The sequence below is a fragment of the Canis lupus genome, chromosome 10 (assembly GCF_048164855.1).
Source record: "Canis lupus baileyi chromosome 10, mCanLup2.hap1, whole genome shotgun sequence".
Taxonomy (NCBI): Eukaryota; Metazoa; Chordata; class Mammalia; order Carnivora; family Canidae; genus Canis; species Canis lupus.
In genome coordinates, this window is record NC_132847.1 from 72398740 (window position 1) to 72426217 (window position 27478).

At 46.4% G+C, this 27478-nt stretch overlaps 1 protein-coding gene across 6 annotated transcripts in view; it reads right to left on the minus strand.

Annotated features, from left to right (window-relative positions):
• Positions 1 to 27478, minus strand: part of ASTN2 (astrotactin 2) — an 851085-nt gene that overhangs the window by 299113 nt on the left and 524494 nt on the right. For all 6 annotated transcript variants that reach the window (XM_072842536.1, XM_072842535.1, XM_072842534.1 and 3 more), the window contains 2 exons: positions 21482 to 21648; positions 4999 to 5187 (listed from right to left, as the gene is read on the minus strand). In XM_072842536.1, coding sequence (XP_072698637.1) covers positions 4999 to 5187; positions 21482 to 21648 — 356 coding nt within the window. The remainder of the gene's footprint in view (positions 1 to 4998; positions 5188 to 21481; positions 21649 to 27478) is intronic.

The window sequence follows — 27478 nt, forward strand, 5'->3', positions numbered from 1 at the left end:
CTTTGTCTCTCACTTGAGGTCTCTCCTGCAAACCTTCCCACCTCCTCCGCCTTTCATCCCTGCTTGGTCGCTCTGACTGCTTCTTCTTATCACTCTTGCCCTATCTCTATCTTTCTGTATGGTCTCTTCGTGTATTTAATCCTCACACACAAGTGGATTGTGTGTGCCAGGCTTGCCAGGGTCCTAAGCATCTCCACTCACTCATCTCTCATGGGCAGACTGCAGCCTCCACACGGCAATGTGGCAAGGTGGCCAGCAATGGAATCAAGTTCCTGCAGAATCATGTGCTCGGGAGTGGCTTTTCCCTACTGTCCCCCCTTAATTAAGAACCAGTCACCCTCTTATGAAACCTGAGTCTTCCCTCTCTGCTGACCATGCCGTTAAAGGGATAGGAAGAAATGATACACATCCCTTACAACAGAACCAGAAACCAGAGAACACTGGTTTGAGAGACACAGACTCTAACTTGGAGTCTCAGAGGGGCCCCAGGTCATGGTGGGCACTAGATAAGTTCTATCCTTTCCTGGGTCTCAGTTTCTCTACATGTACAATAAGGGGTTATGTCTACACTAACTGTTAAGTCTAGTCTAGTTCAGATTCTTGAAATGAGAGGCCTTTAATAGAGCAGAAATCCAGGTTGCTCTTTTGGAGATTCAAGAGAGGAAAGGAGAATGCACACCTGTCTCCTATCAGCAGTTGGTAGGTGTGAGGGTTGAGGTAGGGGCAGGGAGGGGAACACAGCAGAATGGTGGCTGTCATGCAGAAGACTCCAGCTGGTAGACAGTTTGAAATCCCAGGCCAGCCAGTTGTCAGGAAATGTGGCATATGGCAGGACGGCTGGTGGGGGGCCTGCTGGCTACTCTGGAGGGCTGGACCGAAGATTACTTGGAGGAGAGAGAAAAAAGGAGCAGAGAAGAGGTGAGAAATGGAAATTTTGCAGGCCTGCCTTCTAGAGCACGGAGGACAAAGGAGCCGCAGCTTCCTCCCTGTCTGAGGCTCAGTGAGGGAGACTTGAAAGGGATAAATTTAGATTCATCAGAAGCCACTCACCTTCCCACCATGGGAAGTCCACTGCCTTAGCAGGTGGCTCCAAGAGGTGACATGGTCTAAGGATGGAAATAATTGTAAAGAAAGTCTAACTGAAGCCAAGGATAAGAGAGCGTATGTGAAATGGGCTGCTCAAACACAATGGAGGTCTGAGGAGTTCCTGATATCTTGAGGCTGTTGTCAAAAGAGAAAATGTGGTCTGTTCACTATACTCTTTTCACCGAGCAAATCAAGGCAGACACAGATTGGTGGCTATTTAGAAACAGCCCAAGATTGAAGGGTTGGGAACAATGAGCAGAGTGAAGCAGAATGAGGATTCCTGATGGGGTTAAAACTCTCTGAGCCAGAAGACTCCCAGGACGGCCTGTATGACACCATGCTCCCTCTTAATGACCTGTTTGTTGGTAGTAGAAAGGCAAGCATGCTGGGATCTGATCTGAGGGCATGAACTAGCTCTGCTCTGCAGTGACCTGTTTTGTGACCTTGGCCAAGTCCCTTCCCCATATGTAAATGAGATCTGGGGTCCCATGAATCTCCTTTGGACCTAGCATCTTCCTACCGAGTTTGGATCCTTCTTTTGTACCAAGCTAATCTTCCCAAGAGAGAATGAGAACTAGCACATCTGACCACTTATCACATGCCAGCCAGTCTGATAACTGCTGTGAGAAATCAAACTACATAAAAAATGCAATATGCCCATCACAGGGCCGGAATCTGATATAATACCTCTTCTTATATGGGAGGCAATATGGGGTGCCTGGGTGACTCAGTGGGTTAAGCATCTGCCTTTGGCTCAGTTCATGATCCCAGGGTCCTGGGATCGAGCCCTGTGTCGGGCTCCCTGTTCACCAGGGAGTCTCCTTCTGCCTCTCCCTCTGCCCCTGCTCATGCTCTCCATCTAATAAAGAAATAAAATCTTTATTAAGAAAGTAAACAGGAGGCAGTAGGGCTGTGCTTGTCAGAGGTGGGGCCAGATTTGGAGCTGGGTCTACTTGGAGATCTGTTCTGCTTATTCCCCACACCTGCTCATCTCTGTCTCTGCGTCTACAGACTCCTTCCTAGACAAGAAAATGCCCTCCCAGCTGTTATCCCTCCCAAGAGACACTGTTCTTTGCTATCACTTCAAACTCCAGTTCATAACCCTCACCCTCTGAGAAACCCCTTATCATTCCTTCTAATTCTTCTCAAAAGGCTTCACACGGAAATTCTTTGAAAACTACTGGAACACTGCTTTGCAAATTAAATTTCCATATATTTTTGTCAATTGTGTGTGTCGTTGTGCAAGTCTATAAATCCCCTTCTCAAAAACAAGGGATTTTTCTTTCTTTTGGATTCCACACAGCATTATTTTATCCATTATGATGCTCAAGACAGTTTCAAAGAGTCTTAAAACTATAGGAAGTCAGCACTGTGACTCTCAGTATTGAGAAGTTCGTCTGGATTGGCCTTAAGTTTCTGCCAGGTTTTTCCAATAAAGTAGCACTCTGCTGCTGTTTGAGCATCTGCGTGGTAGAGAGGAAACGTCGCTGGGATTTGCAGGACTCAACTCTGCTACTAAATTGCTGTGTAGCTACCCGTCACTCCTATTACCCCTAAATCCTCCCTCAACACTACCCTCTGCCTACCACTTCTCACTGGCCATGGTGTACCATGCCTCACAACTATCTTACAAAATCCCCCTTTTTCTCCAAACTGTTCCCATCATCCAACACTTTGATGTGGCTTTCACAATAAGTCCATAATTGAGTCCCCATTCCACACTTTCCCACGCCATCCTCATTGCAATCCACTTCCATGCAGCCACCTTGAGGCTGAAAAATGAATGCGACCATGGCATGCTCCACGTCTTCAATCATTTTAGGTTCTCCCATTTGCTGTTAGAATACAGACTTGACCTGCAAGACCCCCATGATCTGCCTCTATATACTGTTCTGGCTTCACCTCCCACCATTCTTCCCTTACTTACTCGGCCAAAACCACACCAGACTTCTTAATTTCTTAAAGCCAGACATGTTCTTTTCCTGCTTAGGACATCTGTCTCTGCTTGAAACCTTTCTCGGTGCTAATAAGTCCCACTTACCTTCCAGGTATTAGTTAAACAACACTTCATCTGGAAAGTAGACTCCAAAGTCTTATTATTGCTTTCTAAGCCAGGAGATGCACACCTACTACTGTGCTCTAACTAATTTAGATCCTACGGTTAATTGCTATCTTGGAACAACAGTGTTCCTTTATTTCATAGCACCTCCCACAAATTAAATAAGTACATAAGTTTACAAACACACACACACACACAGTACCAAAGCACCACAGGGTCTTGGGCCACTTTTATCTCATTTTTCATTGTATCTCAAGTAACCAGCACAGTACCTGGGACCTAGTAGATGCTCAAGCAGCATGTGATAACTACATAAGTGAATGGTTTTAAGGAATTCACATTTCCATCCTTGTTCTATAAAATGGGAAGTGATGAGGTATATTGGCTTAAAAGACAAGAGCAAGGCTTGGGAATCAGCCAGATTTACAACTGATTCTTTACTCTGCCTCTCATTGGATGGTGACCTTGGGAGAGTCATTTTACCTCTCTGGTGGGGATTTCTCAGCTAGAAAATTGAGGTCATGGTGCCTCAAAGGGTTTTGGTAATGAAGCTAAAATGGTTTTATCCTGGCTCTCTCACTTCCTAGAAGGGAGGTTTGGGAGAGCCACTTAACATTTCCATTTCTCATCTGTACATAGGGGATGACAAGAGCCCCTGTTTCCCAGGGCCATTGCGAGGATCAAATTAATAGATGGCAAGTGCTTAGAATGTCCTCAGCTTGTGCTGAATGCCATCATCATCATCATCACTATTATTATTATTACCAAAAATACTTGATAAAGAGTCTGACATGGAGTAATTCTTAATAAATAATGGTCATTAGTATCATTCCTATTATAAATTCCACTATTATTAATTAGGTGATGGAAAGGGGATGATGATGATGATGATGATGATAATGGTGACGTGACATTCCTTCCCAATTCTGACTTCTGTTGAGATGACCTCAAATGCTGGGTTGAACCCTGCTTTGTGATAATATCCTATTACATTTTCATGCAACGTTGTCTAAAAGTACAGTTTATTTTTAAAAAATAATCATTTCTTATACATGGAACAATTCCTCTCACTCTACCATCTTATGGTTCTTCAGATTTTGAAGCATGAATAAATCCAGCTTCTTTGACTCTCCCAGGGAGCCTTTAATAATGATACTGCATGTCTAATCTTCATATAATTTAGCCAACCCATTCCCTATTCTGTTTGCTCTCATATGAGAGTAGCCTTATCTTTTAATTTCACAGGTACCTCTATATTTATTAATAGAGAATGAGGTTTTTGACATATTGTTGAGCAAAAAACAGCAATTTCTAAACAGATCTACTGAGATATGGTGTGAGTGTGAGTGTGAGTGTGTGTGTGTCTGTTCGTGCATGTGCGTGCAGACAGAAAGGAGAGAGAGGCATTTTAAGAATGTTCAGGAAAATGTTAATTCTGGGTATTTCTGGGTGATGGGAATTTTATTTTCTACTTCATTAAATGTCTTTATTTTTGAACTGCCTGAATAGCCTACATAGGATACTTACTTTTTAATAGACTGAAAGATTAATTTAAACATTTTAAAATTCCATTAACTGTACTTACAGAATGATTTAAGACTGAATTTTAAAAAAATGTGGATAGAGTTAGAGAAATGGAAGGGCAGGATAAATAAGGACTAGGTCAGTGGGAAAGCAACCTCACGGAATGAATTTTGCTGAGTTCTCACACTTCATCAGATAGACATTGGTAAGCCTGGGGAGATGCTGGCCAGTCTAACAGAATTCATTTCCATGATGCCCATGGCTTCCTCCCCCGGCCCAGATTTTGGGTGAATAATCCCTCCAGTGAAGTGCAAGTGTCTGCCCCATACCTAAAGGTCATCTGGAAGACTTGGCCTTGGTTCACATGCTGGGTCCGGTTGTTGTAACCATGTAGCATCTCTCCAAAGAGGGTGTCGTTGAATTTGGAGTCAGGTTTGAGGCATTTGGGGCCCTCGCAGACATCTGAGAGCATTAGGCAGGATTTTCCATCAGGAGCCAGCTTGTACTCCTCCACACAACTGCATGATAAAACAGAGCCGAGAGTTAGCTCCGCATGCTGGATGCCCCCATTGTGGGTGACCTACAACCAAGGCCTCTTTTGCCTGCAAAACAGGTCAGAGTTTAGGAATGGAGACAGCTATTCTGGCTGGAATCTATCTAGGGCACAGGTGTCTAGAGAGAAGCACATTAATCCTGCAAATTGGTAAATTCAGGGAAAGTCATTTGTGACATTTTGGAAGAGTCGAGGGGGAAACCACAGTGCACATCTACGCACAAAGCAAATTTAAAAACTGTTTTCCATGAACACACAGACTTTAAAAAGCATGACAGACCAATTCACAGGGAATTATCAACGAGTTCCTTGAACCAAAATCTATTCCCAGTGTATCTGTCGACTAAGGTTGAAGACTGTAGCAAAAACAAGGTTGTTATTGCCCTTGTAACTCAGAGGTGATCCTTCCAGGACCACAGACAGCTCACGGACCTGCAGCCACTGCTTCTGCTCAATTAGCAAGGTGAGCAGCCTCTGTAGGCCTCTAACTACCCAATCATAACAGCAGAAGGGCCCTTAACATGCCTCTGAGGCCAGGACCAAACAGGTCCTCCTCTATGGACCAAACAGGCATTGGAATAGGATGTGGAAATAATATTTGCTATTTGGGGATGTTTGCAGTGAAAAAAAAAAAAATATCTCTTAGGCATGGGGAAGGGGAGGAAACAGAGGTCTGAGGCCTCTGAAAAATCAATCCAGAAACTGGAATTCTTTTAGTGTCTACCTGTCTATGTTCCTTTGCTAGGCACTGGGAATAGGGTACACATAATAGATAAGACACACAAGAGAACAGGTTGCTCAACTGAAAAAACTTGTATAAATGTCACCTTTGCTCCTTTGGACCTCTGTGAACCCCAGCAAGTCATTTAACTTATTTGATCTTCAGCTTCCTCAATTGCAAAATGGGGTAGAAACTCTTCTCCTATATTAATTCCCTAGGCTGCTACAAGGCCCTATGACACACTGGCTGCAAAAACAGGAATTGCAAGGTATTTCACAAAATAATTACAGTAATGGTGGCAATGGTGGTGTTTACTGAGCATATACTTGCCAGGGGTACTTTGTATATTTATTTTCTTAACCATGAGAACAAGTAATTTCATCATTCATGCTTTACCCAGAATCAAAATGAGGAACCAAGAAGTATGAAGCATGTCACACACTGTGAGCAAGTGGCGACGTGGCGTTCAAATTCAGGTCCGGTTAGCAACAAAGGCACCCCCGTTTCTATTTGCGTGACATGACCCTGGTTAGCCTGAGCCGGGTGGAGGCAGTAGAAAGCAGACAGCCTATTATTTGCCTTTTTTTCTAGGATATAGAGCGAAAAATCTATTGAGTCTGACTGCAGAGATACTCAGGTGCTCATATGGAAGAAGGGAGAGGCTCTGTGAGATAGTTTGGGGTGAAAATATTTCTAGGTTGAAGGAACCAGTAGCTGATGTTAGAGACATGGAACCCAACTGGAGACTGGAAGTAAAGAGGCAGATCTGAAAACCTGACCCAAGATCACTCTAGTGAGAGGCCAGGGACATCTCACACAGGAAGTTGTCACTCTTCCCTTGTTCTCTTCTAACCTCCAGTGTGTTGCACAGATGCACCGTCTTTCTCATGCTTCCCTGCACCTGCCCGAGTACAGTGGAAAGATCTTGGAAGAAAGCCTGTCCTGGTTCCCTCATCAAGTCTATTTCCCCTTCCTTTTGCATTTGTCAAATATAATTAAACTCTCCCTTGGTAAAGTTGGAGTACAGATGATACGGGTTGTATGAATGGACAAATTATATGGTAAGTTTTTAATAAAGTCTAGTTTCATCCATTTACCCTAGGAGGTTCCCAGCAAATATGAGAACTGGTTTCCTGGGACGCCTGGGTAGCTCAGGGGTTGAGGGTCTGCCTTCGGCTCAGGGCGTGATCCCAGGTCCAGGAATCGAGTCCTACATCGGGCTCCCCACGAGGAACCTGCTTCTCCCTCTGCCTGTGTCTCAGCCTCTCTCATGAATAAATAAATAAAATCTTAAAAAAAAAAGGTTTACTGAAGTAGAACTTTCTGTTTTCACACACACATGTGCACCTGTGAATACCTACTTTTGTTGTAGATGATTAAACGTTATCAAAGTCTATAGAGTGAAATGTGGAGGTTCATTCCCACTCCTCACATATGCTCACTTCCCATTTCAGTAGTCATCATTGTTAACTATTATATATTCTTCTAGGGCTTTTCCAATGCATTTAGAAATACAATATCATGTGTATAATAAAAATTATATTACATAGCAAACTCTTAAGTACACCATGCATCGTTATAAGTACTGCATTTGTACCTAATACTATTTCTTAGAGATCTCTTCAAATCAGTATTCATATGTGTCTTTCTGATGGTTACTTGGCATTGCTTAGTGTAAGTGTACCCTAGTGCTTTGGGCTAATCTTTATTGATGGGCATCTTGGTTGTTTATAGCCATTGGTATTGCAAATGGTGTCATAATGAAGATCTTTGCACATGTATCATTGTGCACATGCATATGTTTCTTTAAAAAAATCTTAGAAAAGGGATTGCTGAGTCAATGGTATATGAATTTTAAAATTTTGGTCGATTTACTAAATGGCTGTCTGTAGAGCATCTACCAGTTTACAATCCCATCACTGATGAATGAGATAGCCCATTTCCCCATATCTTTCATGTTCATTATTACCAATCTGGGATGGGAAAAATAATTCATCTTTTAAAAGATTTTCTTTCTTTCTCTTTCTTTCTCTTTCTTTCTTTCTTTCTTTCTTTCTTTCTTTCTTTCTTTCTTTCTTTCTTTCTTTCTTCCTTTCTCTTTCTCTTTCTCTTTCTCTTATTCCTTTACTTATTTAAGCAAGAACAAGAGAGAGAGAGAGAGAGAGAGAGAGAGAGACTGGAGGAGGTACAGAAGAAAAGAAAGAATCCCAAACAGACTCCATGTCAAGCACAGAGCCAGACATGGGGCACGATTCTACAACCCTAAGATCAGGACCTGAGCTGAAATCAAGAGTTGGACGCTCAACCAATGGAGCCACCCAGGCACCCCAACTCAATTTGGTTTTGGTTTGCATTTCCCTGATTATTGCTGAGGTCCACCACCGTTGCATGTCACAGCCATAGGTACTTCTTCTTCTGTAGCTTGTCCATCCATATGCTTTGATCATGTTTTTTTTTTTATTTTTTATTTTTTTTATTTTTATTTTTTTTATTGTGATACTTGTCTTTTTCCTTACTGGCTTGTATACACTTTGCATATTTTCTGGATAGTTATCCTTTGCCTTCCATATATATTGAAATTTTCCTCTACTCTGTACTTGTATTTTATTTATTTATTTTTAAGATTCTTATTTCTTTGACAGAGAGAGAGAGAGAGAGAGCACAAGCAGGGAGAGCAGCAGAGGGAGAGAGAGAAGCAGACTCCCTGATCAGCAGGGAGCCCGACACAGGGCTCCAGATCCGAGGACCCCGGGATCATGACCTGAGCCGAAGGCAGACCCTTAACTGACTGAGCCACCCAGGTGCCCCTGTAGTTGTATTTTAATCTTAGTTTTGTTATCTTACAACCTCTCAATCCTGGCCCTTCATTGCTTCTGAATTTGGCGCATTGCTTAGGAAGCCACAAGATGATAAAACACATTTCTGTATTTTATTTTAGTATTTATATGAGTTTTTTTCATCTTTGGCTTTTTAATCTGTATGGATTTAATTTTGCCCATGGGGGAGTGATTATTTTAACTTAATTATTTTTAAAATGAGTAACCATTACCTGGAGGGTCCATCTGGTTCACTAGCTAATGTAAAATGCTATTTTGTCATATACTAAATCACTATGCATACCCTGTACACACGGTTGGAACTCTTGCTATTTAGTGGTCTGTATATTCCTGCAATAATTCTATGCTACTTGAATTATTGTGGCTGTACAGCACGGTTTGGATACAATAAAATAAGTCTCCTCCCCATCATAAACACTGATTTTCTATCTCAAAACTTCCTCACTGCTCTTACTATTTTTCCCTTGAAATGAATTTTGGAGTTGACTTGTCAAATTGTATATAAAACCCAAGTGGGGGGCACCTGGGTGGCTCAGCGGTTGAGCATCTGCCTTCGGCTCAGGGCATGATCCTGGGGTCCCAGGATCGAGTCCCACATTGGGCTCCCCGCAGGGAGCCTGCTTCTCCCTCTGCCTGTGTGTGTGTCTCTCTCTCTGAATGTCTCTCATGAATAAATAAATAAAATCTTAAAAAAAAATCCCAAGTCCAATTTTGGGTCATATTGCATTGAATTTGTAGACCAGTTTGGGGAAGATTTAATTTTCTTTTTCCTGTTAGAGATATATAGAGGGAGTCAACTCTGTGCTAGGCAATTCCACCAACTGTGGCGGAGACCATGTCTTCTGCTCACCAGCCTGGGTCTTCCTCCTGGATATGCAGTGTAGACTCTGCATGCATCCAATCATCTCTCTGGCAGTTGAGCTAGAGGGACCATGTGACGGAATTCTGAATAATGGAATCTGTGCTGATGTGATATAAATTGCTACCAGTCTCAGCCCTTCAAGACACCCTGTATGATTCCCAAGCCTTCTCTCCTCTTGCTACGGAGCTTGGAGACCACATGCTCCGAATGCACACTGTGGGACGGAAGAGGGTTGCTTCGATCACAATGGATCTCGCAGGGAAAGCTTACAATAAGCTTCTGTGTACAAGCTTCCGGCTTGAGCACCTTCCTTTGTTACCGCAACCTACTTTATCACATCCTAGCATCTTTACAGTTGCAAGTTTTCTAATTCAGAAACATAGTTTGCATCTCCATATATAAAGTATTCCTTTATTACCTGCACTGAAGTTTTAGACTTCTGGTCATGAAAGTCTTGTCTTGCACATATCGCGTTGGAGCTTATTCACAGGTATTTATGCAACATAAGATGCTCCAGAGTTTATAGACATGCATTTTGGATCCAGACCACTAGAGGCCAAATCCTGATCGCATCTCCTATTGTCTGTGTGGCCTTGGACAAAACGCTTAATCTCTCTATACTTCCTTTGCTTACCTATAAGTGGGTCCCATCTCACAAAGCCATTCTGAGGATAAACCTCTGGAATTTGGGGTGCCCAAGCATACAGTTGGTAATGGCTGCTATTATTACAATGTCTTCCACTCCAGGAATAGGATCCGTTTTTCACTTATGTTTTCCCTTATATTTTCTAGTTAGTTTTTGCTGATATTGAGGAAAGCTATTACTGATTTCTGTGGCTTGATTTTTCATCCTACCACATAAGGAGCTCATCAGTTCTAACACATCTACCAGATTTTTCTAGATGGATGAGGATACATTTGCCAAGTTTGGGTATTAGAACTTCGCCAGGATTTTGGAATAAATTAGAAAACTGCCCTTTTATTTTCTTTCTCTGGTTCAGTTTATATGAGATAGTGGTTATGCATTCCTTAATGATTTGATAGGACCTGCCTATAAATCCTGTGAGTTCATGTCTTCTTTTCAATTGTAGATATTCAGTTCTCTGATCATTTTATTTTGTTATCTCTCTGTTTAGACTTTCTACACCATCATGACTCAAACTTGGTAATTTACATTTTCTTAGAAAATAATGCATTTTATCAAGACTTTCAAATTTATTGGTATAAAGTTGTACATAGGATTCTCATTAAATTTGTTTTATCTTCTGTGCTTCCATGGTTATGTCCCTAGCTCATTCTTAATGTGTTTATTTGTGTTTTCTCTCTCTCTCTCTCTCTCTCTCATTTGAACAGGCTTTTGCATTTTATTGATGAGCCCCTCTCTCTTTTTTTTTCTATTTCATTTATTTCAGCTTTTATTTGTATTAATTCCTTCCTGCTGCTTTCTTTGACTTTGCTTTATAATTCTTTTTCTGGCTTCTTGATTTGGATGCTTTATTTTGTTTACTTTCAATCTGTCTTGCTTCTCAATAAATGCCATGGGGCTTCTGATTGCTTAGCCTATATTCTATGAATTTGATATGCAGCTTTCCTGTTCCTACTCATTTCTAAAGAAGTGGTCATTTGAGTTTGATTTTTTTTTTTCTTCACCCAACTGTTACTTAGACATTTTGTTTTTATTTTTGTTTTTGTTTTTTAGTTTTCAAGTAGAGACATTCATCTACTAGCTAGATTGCTATTAATATGTAATAATACTGCATTCTAGTCTCAGAATAAAGCTTGCATAATTTCTACTTTGGTGAATTTATTGAGATTTCATGCCCCTTACTCAAGGGAGACAGGTGTTGAGCTCAGAGTTTGGATCTAATTAAAACTGGGTTCAAACAGAGGCTATGCCCCCTACCAGCCATATAACCTTGATCCCATCTGTTAACTTTTCTAGGCCTCAGTGTCACAATCTATTCAGTGGGGATAATAGTTATCCTGATCACAGGGTCAATGTGAGAACAGAGATAACCTACATAAAGGACAACGTTGTATCTATCATGCTGCAGACTCCTGTCACACATGGTGGCATTGCAACGCTGCTGCTGCTAGTTATTAGTACTATTATGGTCATATATTGCTCGCTCCAATTATTTCATGTTAGCCCATTTACATTTACCAGAGAGTGTAAAATCATTTCCAGTGCTTCTCAAATTCTACGTGTAGAGTTCTCTCTAGATCCAGATTTCTTAAAGCCAACAGAGTGGCCTTTCTTCGACTCTTTATTATTATTATTCAAGCTACATAATTGGGAACTTTGATGTGCCATCCATCGGAAATACATTTACTATTTATATATTTTAAATATATGAGCACTTGCATATGCAATTATTACATTTAAATATGTACATTACATACCTACACATGCATCTGTGCATCCGTATGACATATATATATACACAAACATGCGTACACACGTGCACATATGCACAGCTCAGCCCTACAGTCCGGATTGCACAGTCTACTGGAGTCTTTTTTCTATGGATGAACTGACTAGCTCCCTATCACAACCTGTAATAAGTAGAATAATACTGCCCCCCAAATGTCTGTGTCATAATTTGCAGAGCCCACAAATATGTTACCACACGTGGCAAAAGGAACTTTGCACGTGTGATTAAGACTTTTGAGATGGGAAGACTGTTCTGCATTATATGGGTCGGCTCAGTGTAATCGTAAGGGTCCTTCTAAGAGCATGAGAAGTAGACATATGTGCCTGAGAAGGAGATACAATGTGGAAACAGAGAAGAGACAGAGACAGAAACAGGCTGTTCCTCTGGCCTTCAAGTCTTACTGATGCCTGGATTTTGGGAATTCTGACCTCCACAGCTGTAAATAATAACTCTGTGACGTTTTAAGCCACTAAGTCTGTGGTGACTGATTAGGAAACCAATGCAAGATCCTAACGGAGGTATGGCTCCTATTTTCTGATAGGAAAATTAGTTTAGAGTGGTTCAGTGACTTGCCCATGAAGCGGTGTTGACACTTGTTGACAGCTGTGGCAGGATGTAGACCTGGGGGTTCATATTTCAAAGCAAGTGGGTGTGAGTGTGCGTGTATGTGTGTGTGTGTGCGATTTTAGGCATATTACAATTGTAGGTTCATGGTGATTTTGTTTTGTTTTTTGTCTGGAGGTAGGAAAGGATTGTGTGTGGCTCAGCAGAAGAGGAGTGAGGGGAGATAAAAGGCCCCTTATTATACTTAGTAAGACACTGAAGAGATTCAGGGAGGTGGAAAAACCAGGGACTCCTAAAAACACAGGGACTCAGAGGTAAATGATCCTCTGAGTTTTGAAACATGAGGAACTCTCTCCCCCAAGCTACCTCAGGGCAAAGATGGATGATTTATGCAAAGGTCTGTTTAGTTGTTGGTTTCTGTTCTTTTTTTTTTTTTTTTCCATGCGACATAATTATACAGTTTCTTTAGAACATTCTGTCGTCTGGGAGATTTTCTTACAGAAATTCTAAAGCGTGTAGGCTCACAGGAAACCAGCCAAGATCTGCATGAAACTATATTTATACATATGCCAAAATGAAAAACATAAAATAAGTACAAAGATACAAACTGGGCATTTTAGCTGAAGGCAATGAATGTGTTACCCTTAACACACCTATCACATTATAGAGAACACTAGAACTAGATGGGTCCTTAGAGATTGCACCATAAAACCTATGCGTGTTTAGCCAACAGCATATTTTATTTAATCCTTAGAGCAGTATCATGAGATGGGGAGTTTCATTTCAATACCGCCACCAAGGACCCCAAGGCTTGGCACTTTAAAATTCCATGACCAAGATCACAGGAGCACTTTGAACAACCAGTGCCTTGACCTGGATCGTATTACTCCGAATCTAGCGCTCCTTCTACTTCAGCAAAAATGACTACTTCCAATCTCCTTGTCTTTCCAAAGAGGAAATCAGGACCTTATAGAGATAGGGCGTTTACACAGATCCTCAGAGTAGCAGAGTATTTATTTATCTATTCGTGTAGTTATGTGCTCAGGTATTCATTCATTCCTCAGTGGTTCACAGAACCAAAAATTATATATTGAAATGCATAGACTAGAAACTTTTTTTTTTTTTAATAGGGGAGAGAATCAAATCCTAGGGGAAAAAAAAAAAACTAAAAACAGAGAAAAGGTCAGGTAAGAAGAGCTCAAAAAACTGCACACCTTATAGGCTTGGACCAGTGTCGGGGATGATTCGAGCATCCTACCACCAAGACAAGAGGGCAACAGGTGCTCTTCCAGCTTTGCTGAATCTGACACTTGTGATGAATGCCAGCCTGGGGCTGTCAGGACCAGGGCTCTCTGTGGCCTAGAAGGTAAGGTCCTCAGCCACACAAATCCTTCCAACCAACGTCATGGGGGTCTTTCTCATGAAGGCCCTCAGGCTTGTCCCAACATTAACCAAAATAAAGATTAGTAAGACTGTCCTCAGAGTGGTCTCTATCTGAAGGTTTCATGTGAGGGAAAACTTTAGTTTATAGAAAATCCATTTTGAATGTAAGGTATCTAGGGGTATTCTTTAAAAAAGAAGAAAGAAGAAGGGAAGGGAAACAGAATTCCATGGGCAATTGTGATTAAATTATATAACAATGTATCTACCATAAGACCCTTAAAACTAGCATTTCACCTAACACTAAGAAAAACTTTTTTTTTTAACTGTCAAAGTATGGAATGTAAAATGCATCCTAATTTTGGAGATGTGAAAATGGAAAATGTGGTCACTTTACAACCAGAGATATATGTTTGACCACTGCAGGATTTGTCAGGGCCTTTCCTATCCCCAGGTGCACAGCGAACCTTAAAGGCAGGTCTAGACTACAGACTTTCCCATGTGGGTCTTGACCCCTGAGCTGCCCCTTTTGGCTTTCAGCTGCATACGGGACTAAGGCTTCACGGAGCCCATCGTGGAAACACCCTCTCTGAACGAGTAGATGAACTTGTGTGCGCTTCCATCAACTGTCCATGAAGATGTCTTACACCTGAGCTTTTGTGCAAAATGTTTCAAGCGGCTGGGAGCATAAGGTTGTAATGTTTGACAAGAATGTGGATGTTCTGTGTGAATCCTGGGAGGTAAACTCCTCTTCCTGCCATCAGAAGTCGGGGGAAGGGGGATGTAGCCTAAAAGTCAGAAACCACAACAAAACAAGCGTCCAAACGAATGCCTCCCACACCTCTGCAACTAGTTACTGGTGGTTAGAGCTCAGATCAGTGTCTCCCTCCCAGAGGCCGGCGTTTCCCTCTACTAGAGAGCGTGCAAGCTTTGACAGGGAGAGTGAGCGGCATCCAGTTCATGATGGATATCAAACACATGTGTTGACCTCCTCTCCCTCCTAAAATCACATAAAAATTGACATTAAAACGATATGCATATGCTGGTAAGGACTATGTGAGGCTGGACATGCTCTGTGAGCCCCTGGTTTTCAATACATTTTCATTACATTTTAAATTAAATTACATGCAAATACATTAAACACATCCCCTTTTAGAGAGAGAAGCTTGGGAGCCTCTTGTCCCAGTGTCACCTCCTAAGTGGCTGTGAGACCCTGCCGGGCCTCAGTTCCCTCCTCAGAAAGATCCGAGAAACACTCGAAACTTCAAGCATATTAATGGACTTGACCACGATTTATTTTAAAAACATACAGGGAACGTGTCTCCCAGCAAATTATGTCAGGAAAAGGTAGTTTACCTCCTAAAGCAAAAGAAACCTCAGCCTTCCTTTTGTCAAGTCAAGACAACTGTATAATCCACTATGGGTTTGGGGTTTTTTGTTGTTGTTGTTGTTGTTGTTCCTTCCCGTGTTGACTCTCGTTGCCAAGAAGCCCAGAGCTGAATTTATCTCACATTGAGTGACGCCCCCATGTCAGGCTCCTGAAACCCTTCCTCCCTTTCTGCTTCTCTCCTTACAAATGGCTCTGGTTGGTCCTGTCTTTATATTGTGTGTGTGTGTGTGTGTGTGTGTTATACGTTGGGTTTATGTGGATAATACTAAGTTCTCACCAAAGAATGCACGGAATCCATTATACACACACTCTACAAATGATACAAACTTGGTTGCTAGGTAACCTACAGAGGTGGGGGGGACGCTGCTCCCTCACCTGTAAGATTCGTTCTGAATGCTTCTGCTCAGTTTCCAATGACCTTCTCCACTTCTCTCAAATTCACCTGCTTTTCTCTGCCATGAGGCCGCCTGTGCTCCATCAACATCAATCGGGCCAGGTGAGGCTCAGCCGCCTATCCTCAGTGTCCCCTCTGTCCCTGGTGGGCAAGGACTTGTACTCAAGTCCCCACAAAGGACCAGGCACAGAGTAAGCACAACAAATCCTAGGGAGATGAATTCTTTAATTCGACAATTGCAGTTTTGAAGCAGTTCTGGGGACAACTGAGTGAAGGACAAACGGGCTAGGTGGAGGGCCACAGAAGCAGGCCCACGAAAATCCCAAAAATACAGAGGTGTAAGGTAACCAGAGATAAAGGAAGAAGCCAGAGCACCCTGCCCTGGGTGTGGGGGGAGCGCGTCTTGTTATGACACTCATCTGTGACCAACGGACAATAACCAGACCCCAAAGAAGAAGCAAGCCATTAAAGATGTTACCACCAGTCCTTACTCAGTGGTGATGCCAGTAGATAATGTTAAAAGGATTTAGGTCTCCTGGTGAGGCTCTCAATAAAAGACCAACCCTCAAGCCCTCGGTGGTCCCCCTCTCACTCCCGGGAGCTCTCTCTGTATCTTAATAAACTTCTATCCCTTTGCTCACTCCTGTGTCTGTGAGATTCATTCTTTGACTCCGTGAGACAAGAACCAAGCCCTCCCGTATCACAACCAAAGCGGAGTGACAAAGGATGTCCACAGATGACTGAGGCCTCGTCGCCGGCCATGAGGCGTCCGCAGTGTGATGAGGACCACAGGGGAAGACAGGTAGGTCCAAAGAGCCATGGGGCAACCACAGAGAGAAGCTCAGGCTGGGGGGGCAGGAGCAGGGGGTGACGCCAGGGCCAGATACTTTACGCAGTCGTGCGGACCTTGGCCTGACTAGGGGCTGACGATCAGGGCAGCTGGCAAGAGGTCCAGTCTGCAAGCTTGCCCAGATGCCCCTGGGATAAACTGGAATTCCGGGCTGTGATGAGGGGAAAGGAAGGCAAGCTGAGGACAAAGCAGAAGTGGACGCCCACGTCCTCCCCCGTGGGATCTGCGTGGCCTCCGCAGGCTCTCCTGGCTGCCCGAAGGCTAGGAGGGGAAACACAAACAGTTCACCTACAGACATCACAACCCTGCAAGAAGTGTCGCCCTCAGTTCACAAATGTCTTAGTAATTTTCCAGAACAAAGCATTTTTATCAATAACCTCGCTTCCAGAAGGTTAAATGTCCTTACAACTTGCAGTCCACTGATGAATATTCCTCCAGGAAGCTCCCAAGGATCTTAATGTTAATGCCTTCCTAGAAGGAAAAGCAACCTTAACCTGACAACAGCAAGGATACAACCCTTTTGGGGCCCCTGGGGGAGCTCAGGGAATGAGCATCTGCCTTGGGCTCAGGGCGTGATCCCGGGGTCCTGGGATCGAGTCCCTCCTGCATCCGGATCCCTGCATGGAGCTTGCTTCTCCCTCTGCCTGTGTCTCTGCCTCTCTCTCTCTCTCTCTCTCTCTGTGTGTGTGTGTGTCTCATGAATAAATAAAGTCTTAAAAAAAAAAAATGCTCCATAGCTAGAAGTGGCCAAAGGCCAGGAATGACACAGACTAGAGCCACACAGCCTGGGTTGAAACCCTAATGCCTCCATTTAGCAGTTGTGTGACCTTGGGCAAGTCACAGAGCCACTCTGTGCCTGGTTTTCTTGGTGATAACGGGGGATCCTAATAGACCCTCCCTTGTAGAGTTGTTATGAGAATCACATTGTAATCAAAGCACTTAGCAGGGTCAGGGCACGTAGGACACACCTCCTAAGAGCTGCACCGACTCTATTAAGCCTGCACGGGGCGGGCGGGGAAGCTCAGAAAGGTCAGGGAGCTCAGAGCACCTCTGGAAGGTGTCCTTGAGCACAGGTTTGTTTTCCTTGCTTAAAGCAAAGGCCTGCGGCTTCTCTCCACCAACTTTCTCACAAGTACCTGCTAATGGCTTTCATTGTTTTGTTTATAGTGCTTCTAACAAGTGTGGGTAACTTCTCATTTGCATCCCTAATAGGCAATTTTCAAAACACGTCCTGTCCTCCTGACACTGCAGTGGGTTTTAGGAGACCCGGGGTTTTCCTGTCTTTTCTGTCCTGCTCCTCAGCATCTGGATGGGCTTCAACAGCTCCCAGCACACCCCCGTGCCCATTCAGTCTTATTTAATTAAGATTTTCAGAGCTCTTCATATACTTTGGATACTGACTCCATACCCGGTACATCATCACCCAACACACAGACAAACAACCCCATTAGAAAATGGCCAGAGGACCTGAAGAGCCACCATCTCTGACAAGACCTTCCAGAGGCCACCAGACACGTGAAAAGATGTTCAACATCACTAAATATCAGAAAAATGCAAATCAAAACCACAATGAGCTAGCCCCTCAAACCTGTCAGAAAGGCTGGTATCAAAAAGACAGGAAATAGCAGGAGCTGGCGAGGATGTGGGAGAAAGGGAGCCTCCGTGCACTGCTGGTGGCAACGTAAATTGGTGCAGCCACTGTGGAAAACAGTATGGAGGTTCCTCAAAAAAAAAAAAAAAAATCAAAAATAGAACCACGGTGAGATCCAGCACTTCTACTTCTGGGTATTTACCTGAAGGAAACGAAAAACACTAATTGGGAAAGATGCACGCGCCCCGATGTCTGTCGCAGCACCATTTACAAGAGCCAAGACGCAGAAGCAGCCCCCGTGTCCATCCGGGGATGGATGGGTAGAGAAGACGCGGGGTAGAGATGCAGTGGGATCTCACCAGCCGTACCAACAGGATGCCGTCCTGCCATTTGTGACAACAGGATGGGCCCGGAGGGCGTTATGCTTCTTGAGAGAGGTCAGAGAAGGAAAAATACCATAGGATTTCGCTCCTCTGTGGGATCTAAACATCACAACACACAAAATGAAACAGAAACAGGAATACAAAGAGCAGACAGGTGGTCGCCAGAGGGGAGGGAGGGGAGGCGGAGGGACAGGTGAGACAGGAGGGGGGATGGGGGGGATGCGGGAACAAAGGTCAGTTATCAATAAGGAAAGGGTTGGAGGGGGTGGGAACGGATGACTTAGCAAATACAGTCCAGAGTGGTGTGATAGCTTTGACACGTCGTAACTGCACCCAGAGGTGAGCACCTCGGAATAATGTCGAATCACTAGGTTGTGCATCTAAGACGGATATATTGTGTCTCAATTGTACTTCAAAAGGTGCTGTGTGGGAGCTCGGCGGGGGGTGGGGGGGTACAGGTACAGGTAGTCACACCCACCGCGGTGTAACGCATCTCAGTCCTCACGACAACTCCACACAGAGATGCTATCACCATCCCTGTTTCACAGGTGAGGAGAGGGAGGCACAGGGATGGTAAGGAACTTGCTCAAGGTCACACAGGCAGGAGGTGATGGGGGAGCACGGGGCTGGCTGAGGACGAAGCCCGAGCGCGGGTGGCACGTTGACAAGCCCTTGAAACAGGCAGAGGGACCTTCCTGGACAGACTCAGCTGCCTCGATGCTCATACTTGGCTCAGGACAAAAGGCAATCTTAGCCCCACCCCCAGGACCCTGTGAGTCTACTTTAACATATAAAAAATTCCTTTAGAAATTTCCTTTATCTCTAACCCCCCAAGACATGTGTGGGTGATCATCCCCCCCAAGCACGTGGCCCACGGATACACATCTGAGGGGCTCATGACTCAGGCTTTATTAGACGGTAGGAAGTGACCTTTTCCCAACAAGCCAGCCCCCTACAAGGGGGAAACCTTCTGGAAGGTTCTGGAAACCTTGCTTCCAGAATCCCTTAGAGAGCAGCTATCCCCAAACCCCTCCCGACTCCCAGGCACGTCATCAGCCTCCCGTCACAGGCCCGGGGCAGCAGCTCTCCCTGCCCACGGGTCCTGGCCCCGGGCTTTAATAAAACCACCATTTTGCACCCAAGATGCCTCAAGAATTCGTTCCTGGTGTCCGCTCCGGACCTCACCCCAGCAAACCTCACCTGTGTTCCAAAACTTCATGAGAGGCAGTGAGCAAGCCGTACTAGCCCCGCGACCTTGGGCACCTGATTTAACCTTATTGGACTTATAAACCGTAAGCACTTTGCATTCTTCACGACCATCTTTACGTTGAGGTCAATATTACTAAAAAGTCTAGAGACGAGGAAACCGAAGAGCAGGGTGTCCTGGGAGGCCTGTTCTCCGGGGAGCTCGAAGGAGGGTCAACGTCTGCGGACGCCGCCTGACCCCTGCAGGGCGCGGGGAGGGGAGGCGGCCCAGCCCATTCCTGGGACCCTGCTGCCACCGGTCCTGTTGTTGTTTGCCACAGAAGGACCCCACACACACACACACACAACCGCAAGTGCACAGGGAGAAAAATAATGATAAGAACACCGCTGCTTGTGTATTCAAGCCTCAGATCTAAGCCCATGCATAATTTACTCAACACTGCCCTGCAGTCACTTACGCGGAGGAGAGACAGCTATAAATTCAGGTCTGCATACACTAATTTATTTCTTATTTATTTTACGGGTACATATCTCGGGCCTCCAGCAAGCTGCTCCGACAGCTGCTCAGAGGCACCTGCAGCCCCAAGTGTAACCGGGGCAAGAGGGCGAGACCCCAAAACACGTCCCAGAAGGAAAACTCAGGAGCCCAGGACTAGAGCCAGGCGGGTAAAACTAATTTCCTGTTAAACTGGGATTAAACTCCGACACGCGGCCCCACCCTTTTGTGCCAGATACCGTAGTTCTGAAAAAGTTCTCGTTCAATCTCACAGTTTTTCCATCTGAGCAAAGCCCTGAGCCTATCTCGGGGACCGACGCTCCTGCAGGAGCAGCACGGATCATCTGTGCGAGTCACCGAAGGTCAAGGGATGAGCTGATTTTTTAAAAAAATAATTATTATTATTTTTATTTGGATGAGCTGATTTTTAAAAACGAAGATGTCACCACAAGGAGAGTGACGGAGAGAAGAAAATGTCCTGTGTGGGGTGCCACTTGTGACGGAGGTAACTCCGCGCTCGGAACGAGGCAAACAGGACGAAATGGTGGGGCCGCCGTCCAAAGTTGTCATTTTACAGGGGGTCAGAGTGGCCCGAGGAGGACAAGTGGCTTGCCCTGGGGTGCTCTGCAAGCTGCTCCCAACGTGCCCTTCCTGCAGTTTCTGAGGGATTTTTACATCCCACCGAGGTCTAGCAATGGCCCATGGGGCTTCCTTCTTGCCCCCCGCCCCCCCCAGGCAGGTCTCCTCTCACTTAGGGCTCCAGGGCACAGGCAGCCCGTCCCTGACCGCCCGCCAGGTCCTGCATGAACGAGGCTGGAAGCCTGGCCTCAGCACGCACCTGCTGGCTTCTCCACAACCCCTTCCAGGTGCCGGCTCCTAGCTGGGGGCTCCAGGGGACACCGAAGGGGCAGGAGGCTCCAGCACAAAACAGTCCCCGCCCCGGGACTCAGCCTGGGCACGGATCCCATTGATTCTGAGTCTTCGCCAGTGACTTATTTTACTTCTTCCTGTCCTCGTCCCTCTACCCAAGAGAAGACAGTCCTGTGGCCTTGTCTGGAAGAGCGGGCGGGAGAGGCCCTTCCGGGGGCCCGCCCGCAGCTCCCGACCTTCCCCGGGTCCCCCTGCTGCGGCCTCAGCGGCCGACACTCACCCGCAGAACATGAAGATGGTGCTGGAGGTGGCGTCGTAGGGCAAAGGCAGCGTCTGCTGCAGGCACAGCTGCTCACAGCCGCCGTTGAAGCCGTCGGAGCAGTCGATCCCTTTGGAGTGGTCGTAGCATCCCGAGCCGTCCTTCATGGGCCTCAGCTCCTCGGGGCACTGCTCGGGAGAGAGCAACAGGGCGGTCAGGGCCTGGGCACCGACTGTCACGCCCTCTCCCCCCACCCTCTGGGACGGGCCATGCCTCGGGGGACCACGGAGACCGTTCCATGGGGCCGGCGAACCGTCCTGTGGCCACTCGGACCCTCAGGTGCCTGCCTGGGGGACGGGCCTTTTGTCATCAGCATCTCAGCAGCCTCGTGGGAACCAAAGGAGGTCCCGGCAGCGAAGCGCGGGGGCGCGGGCCGCACGCTGCAATCCCACGGGCATCGCCGGGGCTCCCATCGCCCCCTACTTATTGTAGCACAGTCGGGTCTGCCGCGGGTACAAAAATATATATACGTCACTCTGGCAGGCAGCCAGATACAGAGTTGCAGCCCATATGAATCTACATCCCAGCTCTTCCTCTTCCCCCTCTGCCATCCGGGCCAGGGATTCACCGACACCGGGCCTCAGCCTCCTTACCTATTCCTGGGGCGCGGCACCTGCACCTACGGGTTTGGCCGAAGCTTAGACTGGATGGTGGGAGCGTGCACCTAACTTCAGAATTCGGCAATGTGGGACCCGTCCCACGAGTTCTCCCCCTTCCTGTATTGAATGTGCCCCTTCGTCTCCATCCCTGTCTCCGGGGTCCTGAATGGGGCCTCCTCTGGGATGCCCACAGCTGGAGCCCACAAACTGCAGTCTGGTCTCCTCCACACCATCCTCCTAACGGCCAACAGAGGGGTGCCTCTAAATCATCCCTCCCCAGCTGAAGTAAATAAATGCATTGTCCACAAGGACCACGTCTGGAATCTCCCTTACGCCAAGAGGTGAGGTCCTCTGCCGGTGCTTCAGATCCTCGGCCGGCCATGGCCACCTCTCTCCAGGTAACCAAACCAGCAGCCCTCCGGGCCCTAAAACCCCCAATGAATCCCAGGGGAGTGGCCGCAGTCAAATAAATGCTCTTATCGCCTTGCCTGGCATCTGCCAAGAGCCCCGTCAATGGAAGATCCCACGCCGTAGGGACAACTGGCCATTTATTTTCCATCATTTGATGAGCCGAGCTCATCTCGCCCTGTGTGGCAGGCGGAGAAGCAGTACCAAGTTTCCTGCATCTGGAACTGAAAACCAGGTACCGGGCTTTAATTTCAGTCACCCTGCTGGCATTTCCTGTCCACAGAGATGAACACCCAGAGCTCAGCCCTCCTCATCCATCACTGGACATCACTGATTAAAGTGCCCCCACAGTACACCTGCCCGCCCACGCCCTGCTCCCCGGGCCCTTCCCCCAAGCCGCCATCCTGCGAGGCGTCAATAACACACACACACGCAAAAATCAATTATTTACAAAGACCACAATAACAACAACAACACTAACAACAACAAAAGGTCACCCTCCTGGAAATTAAATTTTGCCTAAGAAGAATCCATAATTACAAATGCACGAGAGTCCTCCGAGACATTTGAGACTGGCGCCGGGGAGGGTGACGGAGAAAGTAGGTTATAAATGGCCTTTGTCAAGCTGCAGAAAGGTTATAAAACCGGCCACATTTTGTGCTTAAAAAGAAAAATCAATTTTCCATGTGAGTGAAGTGCTGTAAATATTAATACAAGCTCGGAGGAAGGCCCTGCTTGTCTGGGAGTACCTATGGTCGGACAGGAGGGCACCGGCTCCTGGGGTCGTTCGGGAGCCACTTACGGGTCCTCGGGGCTGGTGTGTCTGTCCGCAGGGACTCGGGGGTGAGCGCTGGGAGGAATGACTGACCTTCTCACCAGGTGACAGGATACATCCCAGCTCGGAGTCACTCAGAGTGCTTCCCACCCGCTGCTGATTCTCTGCTACTTTTGTTCTTTTAAAAAAGTAGGTTCTGAGAAGGACAATCATCCTATGGTGTCACTCATACGGGGAATATAAGAAATAAAGAAAGGGATTATAAGGGAAAGGCGGGGACCTGAGTGGGGAAAATCAGAGAGGGAGACAAACCACGAGAGACTCCTGACTCTGGGGAGCACACAAAGGGGTGGTGGAAGGGGAGGCGGGCGGGGGGATGGGGTGACTGGGTGACGGGCACTGAGGGGGGCACTTGACGGGATGAGCACTGGGTGTTAGACTACATGTTGGCAAATTGAACTCCAATAACAATTTTAAACAATTATGAATGAATGAATGAATGAATGAATGAATGAATGGAATGCAGGTTCCGTAATCCAGGCAAGACCTAAACACTTAACTGTTTTCACTCGGCTGGCCCTTAGGGCAGACCTATGAGGCAGCATGGGAGGCTGACGATGTGTCTCCCCAAGATACGTTTCTGTCCTGAGCCCTGAAGCCTGGGAATGTCACCTGCTACGGTAAAAGCTTTGGCAGACGGGATTAAACAAATTCTTGCATTAAGCGGCCCACGTGGATTATCAAGGTGGATGTAAACGTGGCCCTGAATGTCCTAGAGGCACAGAGGAGAAGGCCGTGTGCGGGCAGGCGGAGACCTCAGCGGTGTGGCCCCAAGTCAGCAAAGGCCACAACCCCAGGGAGATGGAAGGAAGCCAGGGAGCCCCCAGGGCAGGGGGTGTGAGGAGAGCAGGACCCTGACAACATCATCACTTCAGACCTCCACCCTCTGGAACCGAGAGAGGGTACAGCCCCGGCATCTGAGGCCACACAGTTTGCGGTGGTTTGGTACGGCGGCCACCGGAACCAGCTCAGGGGGCAGTGTCCTTAAGTCCCATTTCATAGATCAGAAGACGCCGCTCTCCAGGCCCTCTGGCTCCGTAGCTCCCAACTGGGGCAACCCACTCCACTCCCCGGTCGGTCCTGGCTCGGGAACCGGGGCCAAGAGGGATGCAGAGCTGACCTAACGTCCTGACTTTAAAATCGAGGCTCAGAGAGGAGAAGAATGTCCATCACCCCAAACCCCCTGACACATGAGCAGAGGGTGCAGGGCCCTGGTCGCAGCTTGGGGCTCCGCCCACCGTACTTACTACCCTTGACATGGAAGCACGTTACGGCTGAAGACAAATTGGAGGATGACTTACAGGTGGGAAACTGAGGCTCAGGGAGGGGAAGGCCCTTGATTGACACAACCCAGCCAACGACAGGCAGAGCTGGAATGAAACTCGCATTTGGTCTGCGACCATGGGAGAGCTGTTCTGAGCAGCTGAAGCGGGGTTGCCAATCACCCCACATGCTCGTCCCTTCATCCGGCGTGGACATGACGCCCCGAGTCCTTGCAGGTGGGCGAGGGCAGCCTAGATCTAGCAGATGACTTGCGTTTTAGGTCCATCATTTCACTGCGTGTCCTCCGTCTCCCCCACCCAAACGCTGAGCCGGTAGTTCAGGACCTTCCTGCCTCGTCCCCCTCCTGCTGTGCACGCCGAGCGCAGTGTCTGCAACCCAGAGGCCACTCGCTGCTCTCTGAGTGAGGCCTCTGGGTGCCCGGCAGGAAGGACAGCGCGCCTGGGTGTTGACTTGGGGTCTGCACCCAGACTCCGCTTCTCAGCGGCCGCCGCACCCCTTGCCAGCGACTCAGCCTCATCTGTCTCCATGTGATCACTGTAAGGAGTAAACAGAGTCGTATCCCGCGTAGAAGATGCTCCCCAAGGGCCCCCGCCTCCTGGCGTTCGCACCCCGTGCCGTCTCCTCCCACCAGCACCAGCGCAGGCTGCGTGACCAATAGCATATGGTGGCACCGATGGTACATCGCTTCCCAGATTAGATTAGAAAAGACTTGCCTCTGTCTCCCTCCCTCTCTTCCACTTGCTGTGGTGAAATCCAGCTGCCGTGGCATGAGCAGCACTAGAGGGGGTCACGTGGGGCAGGCACCCGAAGCCCCCGGCCAACAGCCAGCCGACCTGCCGGCGGCCCAGGACTCCGCGTGGAAGCTGAGCCTCCAGCCCCAATCAGACCAGTCAGCCTCACAGTAGCCAGACCCACCCAGCTGAAGCCACTCCTGAATTTCTTTCTTTTTTTTTTTTAATAATTGCTTTTTACATTTTTTAAATTTAAATTTGATTTGTCAACATAGAGTATCCCATCAAGTGCCCTCCTCAGGGCCCGTCCCCCAGTTACCCCATCCCCCCCACCCAACTCCTGAATCTCTAACCTTCAAATATTATCCGACACAGTAAAACCTTTTAGTGTTCAGCAGCTCGATTTGGGGATAATTTGTTATGCAGCCGTCGATGACTAATACAGTGAACGAAATGTGTCAAATGCTCAGCACGGCGCTCCACAAGTGGCAGCTGCGGCTCTGGGTAATTGGAAGGAGCTAGGAGTCTAGCGTGAGGGATGAGGCCTATTACGTCCCTGTCAGACAGAGGACTAGTAACAGGTTAAACAAGCGCAGTATAATTTGAAAGAGAAAATAAAAACCCTGCAAGTGTGAGTGATGAGCAGGTAATGGAGCAGAGAGGACTTGCTCAGAGCAGCCTTCCCCTTGGCGAGGAGAAGGTGTCCCTGAGCAAATAGGAGACACGCCACCATATGAGAAAGAGGAAGGTCAGGACCCCTGTCCAGGCACGTTAGCTCACTGGCCTCGTGGGGTAACTGGACAAGTCCCTGAACCCAGCTGGGCCTCAGTTTCCTTTCTTTATTTTATTTTTTTTTTTTTTTTAGTTTCCTTTCTTTAAAGGGGGAGAGGGACACCTGGGGAGCTCAGTGGGGGAGCATCTGCCTTCAGCCCAGGGCATGACCCCGGGGTCCCAAGATCGAGTCCCATGTTGGGCCCCCTGCACGGAGCCTGCTTCTCCCTCTGCCTGTGTCTCTGCCTCTCTCTCTCTCTCTGTGTCTCTCATGAATAAATGAAATCTTTAAAAAAAATTACTATTTTAAAAAATTTTGAGATAATTGTAAATTCGCATGCAGTTATAAGAAATAATATGATATAGAGAAATCCCATGTACCTCTTGACCAGTTTTCCTCCAATGGAAACATCTTGGAAAACTAAAAAAGAAATATCACAGCTGGGATATATACATTGATAATCAAGATGCGGAGCATTTCCATCACTGCAGAAATTCTTTGTTTGCCCTTTTAAAACCACACCTACTTCTCGCCTGACTCCTTTCCTTTATGCCCAGGAACCACCATGCTCTCCATTCCTTTACGTTATAGAATTCTTCAAAATGCATGATAGGATTTCTGTCATTTCAGGAATATAGCATCAATAAAATCATATAGTATGTGAGCTTTGGGCATTGGCTCCCCCCACTCCCCACTCAGCACCCTTTCCATACGCCTCCAGATGGATCAACATTTAGCTCCTTTTTCTTGCACAGTAGTATTCCATCGTATGGACATACCATCGTGTGTTTAACCATTCGCCTGTTGAAGGACATGTGGGTCGTTTCCAGTTCTTAGCTCTTATGAACAGTGGCTATGAACAACAGCATACAAGTTTTTATGTAAATATAAGTTTCACGTCTTTGAAAAAAAAAAAGCCAAGAAATAGAATTTCTGGGTCATAGGATAGTTGCATATTTAAATTTTTCAGGAAGCTGCCAAACTGTTTCCCAGAGTGGCTGTACTATTTTAAATTCCCACAAGTAATGAGTGTGATTCACCCTCGACAGCTTTTGATGTCGTCCATATAGATACATAGACGTATAGATTTTAGCCATCCTGATATGTGCGTAGTAGTACTTTCACTGTGGTTTTAATTTGAATTTCCCTAGTAGTTAGTGATGCTGAATACCTCCTGTGCTCGATTTCCATCTGTATATCCTTTTCAGTGAGATGCCTCTTGATGTCTTTTGCCCATTTTCCGATAGAATGATTTGGGTTTTTTTACTGTGAAGTTTTGAGAGTTCTTTACATATTCTAGACATTAGACTTTTGTCAGAGATGTGGCTT